At 38.1% G+C, this 5743-nt stretch overlaps 1 protein-coding gene across 1 annotated transcript; it reads left to right on the top strand.

The window, feature by feature from the left end:
* Nucleotides 1-2856: 2856 nt before the first annotated feature.
* LOC106511444 (5'-AMP-activated protein kinase subunit beta-1) lies at nucleotides 2857-5646 on the top strand. Its single transcript, XM_014000201.1, has 7 exons — nucleotides 2857-3356; nucleotides 4166-4335; nucleotides 4407-4500; nucleotides 4642-4756; nucleotides 4877-5010; nucleotides 5138-5206; nucleotides 5320-5646. Exons 1-7 carry the CDS (start codon nucleotides 3219-3221, stop codon nucleotides 5395-5397), a joined length of 798 nt encoding a protein of 265 aa, XP_013855655.1. The 5' UTR covers nucleotides 2857-3218; the 3' UTR covers nucleotides 5398-5646.
* The last annotated feature ends 97 nt before the right edge of the window (nucleotides 5647-5743 follow it).

Genomic DNA, 5743 nt, shown 5'->3' with positions numbered 1-5743 from the left:
GTGAAGTCTTGATCTACAACATGAGCTACACCTCTCTCTGTAGCTGTGAGGTGTCAGGCTACAAAATTGTGCTTGACGCATGTGCACTATTATAAAGAACTTTTAAGATTTACTTGAAAAAGTCCTTATAACAATTTGCACAAACGTTAGTTAAGTAAATTTAAATGCTACAAATTCAAGTAATATTTACTCATCATTATCTAATAAAAATTATCATGTATATAGTTAAAGATTTGTGAATAAATCAAGTAAATTTTACTTAATTTGATCAAGTATATGTTACAAGATTTAATTGAGCAAATTAAGTAAAATTTACCTGATTTATTCACAAATTTTTAACTTTATTCTTAATAACTTTTACTAGATAATGATGAGAGTAAATATTACATGAATTTGTGGCATTTAAATTTACTTACGAAACGTTAGTGCAAATCATTTACAGGATTTTCTCTAGTAAATCTTACAAGTTATTTTTACAGTGTACTGGCTAGTTCAAGAAAGACTAATGTGGATTGTTTGTTTTTAACATTGCCACACTCAAAAATGTCATAGTAGTTTATGCTACTGTTTTTAAAAAGACTTACACAATTATATTCAAATAACGTTATTCTCAAAAAATACAGTTATGGTAATCCAGCTGAACACAAGCTGCAACAAATGTCAACAGCAAGCTACTGTTGTTGGTATTTCTACTTGCAAGTAAGGGTAAATGTTTAAATAAACAACTATGTAATGTGAAATTACAGAGGTTTAAAAGTCGATAAATAACATTTTAATAAACTGAGTGTTCAGCAATTGTCTGAACAGCAAACTGACAAGCACAAATCTTGCCCTACCAAATTATTGTTATTTTAATTTTTGGATTTAAATGATAAAGTTAAAACTGTGTGTCAAACATTAACTGGGTCACAGCATAAAGGCTAAACATTACAGCAGTTWTACCTAAAGTCGCCTAATGATTTTATCTCTTAAACACTGCCWCCTTKGTTCTCAAAAGAAAGYAGTTTTTGAATGAAAAGTTTTACTTCAAAGTGAACATTTAGAAAAAGCAGGGGAGATTTTTTTTATTAATATGTAATTTTTTTTGTCTTTGTTTTCTCTCCTTCCTGCTTGCGAGTTGTTTTCTGGCCGAGGTGGTAGGTCTTGAAGGATTGTGGAGCCCGGCAGCTCTTTGCAGATACACAAACTCGTGCTTTCATGCTCAAGCCCATCAAAATGGCCCCGTCAGGCTGCTATCACCTGGGACTGGCTGCTGCAGTACAGAAGGATTAGAGCCTTTTCTAAAGCATTTTCACAGCCAAAGGTGTGTGCAATAGCAGCTTGTGTGCCATTTTGCACAACTGGAGCTGGGAAGGTGCAGGATAGAAATTCCACATCCAATTTGAGAACTAATTAGCCTATAGGGAAGAACGCTTTGGTGGACTTATACACATAAAAAGAAAATAAAGAAAAGACAATCCTCTTTTCTCAAGTGCATTGTTCAATTTAAAATCCCTGTAATTATGTTCACARAGCAGTGTGGTAAACTAGGACATATTGGACTTTGTCTTCTATTGACTTTGAGGTGAATGAGAATATTTTTTGGCTCAATACAGAAATTATGAACCTTGAAAAGTGGCCAAAAAACAGTTTTTAAATATACTCTCTTTCTCCTAAGTGTCTTACTGAACAGAAGTTGGTTCGTAGTCTGTGACAATTAACAGTGCCTTTGGCTCATGTGTGATAAATTGCATTAGAAGAGGACCATTTGTCACAGCCTTATCTTTCTAGCTGATGTTAAGACCGAATTATTCATTATCAGACAGTTCTGAGATAGAGTGGAAACCAAACAAAGATTATGGCTTCAGATATGCTATCTCACACAAGGGTATATTTGCATGTAGCCCACCCCAGGGCACACTTGAGTGTTTGGTGTCTAATTGGAACGTTTTGAAGAGAGCCACAAAAGATACTTTGCTCAAAATGATAATATAATCTTTTTAATTCTTAAATAATAAAATACATAAAATATGTACTATAGTTTAAATACAAACCAGAGCTGTTAAAAATGAAGCACAAAAAATAATTGATTCTGCATTATGTAGCTGCAGCTTTGTGGCATTTAACACAAACATGTGTTCCTTCAAAATGAACTGCAAAGCCCAAAGGTTGCTTGCAGAACAAAGAATGTCCTTGTCAGTTATCTGCCTGCGTAGTTAGGTCTGCAACAAAAAAATACAATTAAAATAATTATATATATATGAAATTTTAATTCATTTCATAAAGGKACCATGCATATTCATCATCGTGTGGCACTGCAAAAGCTGTCCTTAGTGCTGACAAGTGTGTAAATTCTGCCATCCAGTGGTTGAGCCAGCATAATGCAGGATTGCCACCGGAAGTAAAATGTTTATTCCTGCCCGAGTTACAAAATGTATTGCGCCAAGAAAATAGTTTGCTTTTCATTTTAGTTTTTGTTTCCTTTTTCTGACCACACGAGATGAAACACACCTTCGTGCCACATAAGAACTAAACTGTCTGAAAATAGCTTCAGTTCATGGCTTTAGGACACGTAACGTTTAATTTTGCTTATGGCAGCTTTAGATGAAAAAAAAGATTTTCATTCCTCGCAGGTGTTATTTCGCTTTTGAGTGGAGCAACTTACTCTGTGCCACATATTTAAAATATTCAGCTGCATGAATGCTTAATTTTGGACGTGATAACCACTCTTGCAGTCCGGTGTCGATTTACAGCCTGCCCCTACCAATATGGCGTCACGTTCCCTGACGCTCGTACCTCATTGGTCAATCTTCTGAAGCGTGCGTAACGCCTCATTGGCGGTTCCTCCCTGAGAGAGGGGCGGCAGGCGGAAGAGGTGTGTTTCTTCACGGAGCCTGWAGTCCTCCCCTCCTGTCCTGAACGACGAAAACAGACGATAAAGGACTGATAACCACTTAAAGAAAACAAGTAAGAGGAACCGAAGTAGAAACCTCAGCTCAAAGTTAACCACACTCAGCTGCTCGGTCGATAATTGTGCGCTGGACTCAGCAAAGAGTGTCGGATTCAAACTTCTCCAAAAAAAAAAAAAGAGAAAGAAAGAAAAGAAAAGGCGAGGACCTTCGGTCGGACAAGTTGGAACCACAAACATACTCCTTGACTTCACCTGGGAAGATTTAGGTGGGTTTCTGGCCCGTTTTTCTAACTACTCGTCTGGTGTGACGCGGGTCCCACAGTTCAGGATGGGGAACAGCAGCAGCGATCGCTCCAGCGGTGAGAGGACCTTCAGGGACGGACACCCCGGAGGGAAAGAAGCTCGTCCCAACATCATGATGGACAGCACCGAGGACACAGACCTGTTCCACAGAGACGACCCAAAGGTACCACACGGCTTTTACAAGCTCAGACCCATCAGCTTGTCTGGAAAGTTTGATGGTTAACACAATGAAAAACAAATTAATTTTATATATCATGATTAAAGTGCAGTATTTTTGTAATAAAGTATACAAGTGAATCACTTGAACTCTTATAATAAAGCACTACATTATACTAGTGATTGTTTTTGTTATATTTATTATAGATATATTGCCTCCAGGAGCCAAAGCTTGGTCATTAATTTAAAATCCTTGCAGTGGAAATGCTCTGCACCAAATAAAAAGTCTCATGTTAAGCACTTCTCCAACTATGTGTAGCTGTGTTGTTGTTTACTTAATTTATTAAGTTTCCATACAACATGTACATATGCTACAGAATCATCTGCCTCTCAGGAAAAACAGCTGATCAAAACAGTTTAGGTTCAAAGATCATGTTTCACAGATATCTCCTCTACAAGGAGTGGATTTAAGGTCTTTTATCCAACATTTAGAGCCAAGACTCTAAATGTTGGAGTGCTTGCTGGAGTTTTGAAATGGCTACAACATCAAATACAACAAAGTTCACCCCAGGTGAAACAGTCTGATGGCACAATGTGCTCTGATGTCACCCACATCTGAATCGGTTTTAGGAGGAAATCAAACCTTGATGTTTTGTGTATTTCAAATAGTTTTCTTTGTACTGTCTAGCCTTTAGTTCATGGAATATGCTCGGCTCGGCATCAARCAAAATGTTTGATCCCAGCTGGCTGTTCAGACATGAAGTGCAGCTCCCTAACACAAGCTGTTCTCTTTAACTTCAATGTTTTTCACCCCAGGCTTCGCCGGACATGCAGGAGTTTCTGGCGTGGCAACAGGACCTCGACTGCGAAAGTAAAAGCCCAGCGCAGGCCCGACCCACAGTGTTCAGATGGACAGGTCCTGCTAAGGAGGTCTTTGTGTCTGGMTCTTTTAACAACTGGGCCACCAAGATCCCCCTCAACAGAAGGTAGCTTGTCTTCTGTTTGACAGTTCTGCTGTGTATTTGGTTAAATGTAACTTTATGTGGTTGTTTYGCAGTCAGAAGAACTTTGTGGTTATAGTGGATCTGCCGGAGGGAGAGCACCAGTACAAGTTTTGTGTAGACGGTCAGTGGACTTTGGATCCAGCTGGGGTGAGTAAAGATTAAAAGGTTAGAGGTAATCTTTCTTTACAAAAGTGTTAAAAATAAGTGCTTACTTTCCTCACCATGCAYGTGCTTCATCTATAACCTCTAGCTCAGATATTTCTTTTGTCTGCTTGTTTTTTTTAACAGTCAGTAACAACCTCTAAAACTGGAACAGTCAACAATGTCATCCAGGTGAAGAGAACTGACTTTGAAGTCTTTGATGCCCTCAGGATCGACTCGCAGGATTCCACAGACCTGTCTGGTAAAGACAATTAATCTTGTTTCCTAAAGTCAGCCCAGAAAGTCTGAGTTTAATTACTTGTCACACAAACTATCCATACTTAGGACATGAACTTGTATCTAACGAATCATCGTTTCCCAGACTTGTCCAGTTCTCCACCTGGTCCCTACCAACAGGATGGATATACAATTAAACCAGAAGACAAGATCAAGCAGCCTCCTTTCTTACCRCCCCACCTGCTCCAAGTGCTGCTCAACAAGGACACCGGTGTCTCTGTGAGTCCAGAACAGATGCTGGTGCACGTGCTCGTCTTAAACACCCACCACATGGAAGAAACAGACCGCTGTAATGACATAAGATAATGCTGCTTTATGTTTTTTTTTTGTTTTTTGTTTTTTTCAGTGTGACCCGACGCTGCTGCCAGAGCCCAACCATGTGATGCTCAATCACTTGTATGCCCTCTCCATCAAGGTACTAAACTGAAACTTGGGTTTTTCACTGGTTAATATTAAATCTGGATTAAATGAAAAGCTTCAGAAATAAAAAACAGTCAACAGTTTTTCTTTGTTTGTTTTCTCGTTCAGGACGGGGTGATGGTTCTCAGTGCGACACACCGATACAAAAAGAAGTATGTGACCACTCTTCTGTACAAGCCAGTATAACCGACAGAGCCATCTCATTTTCAAATGAAGGAGTGTTGTATTATACAGCTGCTATTTGTCATATTTAGTGGAAACTGGACCAAAGTCTATTTCTGATACTTTAAACTTTTCTCCTGAACATTTATTTGTGTTTCTTTGTTGAAGTCATGATAGCTGTCAAATATGCAGGTTTTCAGTGTTTGTAAATTTTTATATGCTTCTAACACAATTTATGCATCATTAAAAGATTGTTTGAGGTGATTAATGTAATTTAAGCTCAGGTTTTTTTTTTTTGTAAAAGTTGCGTTAAAAACAGCAAATATTTCTTGCCTTGGTTTACAACAAAATCCTCATTATTATTATTATT

Source organism: Austrofundulus limnaeus, unplaced genomic scaffold, assembly GCF_001266775.1.
Source record: "Austrofundulus limnaeus strain Quisiro unplaced genomic scaffold, Austrofundulus_limnaeus-1.0 Scaffold2798, whole genome shotgun sequence".
In the NCBI taxonomy this organism is placed as follows: domain Eukaryota; kingdom Metazoa; phylum Chordata; class Actinopteri; order Cyprinodontiformes; family Rivulidae; genus Austrofundulus; species Austrofundulus limnaeus.
This window is presented reverse-complemented; position numbering and strand designations above follow the sequence as displayed.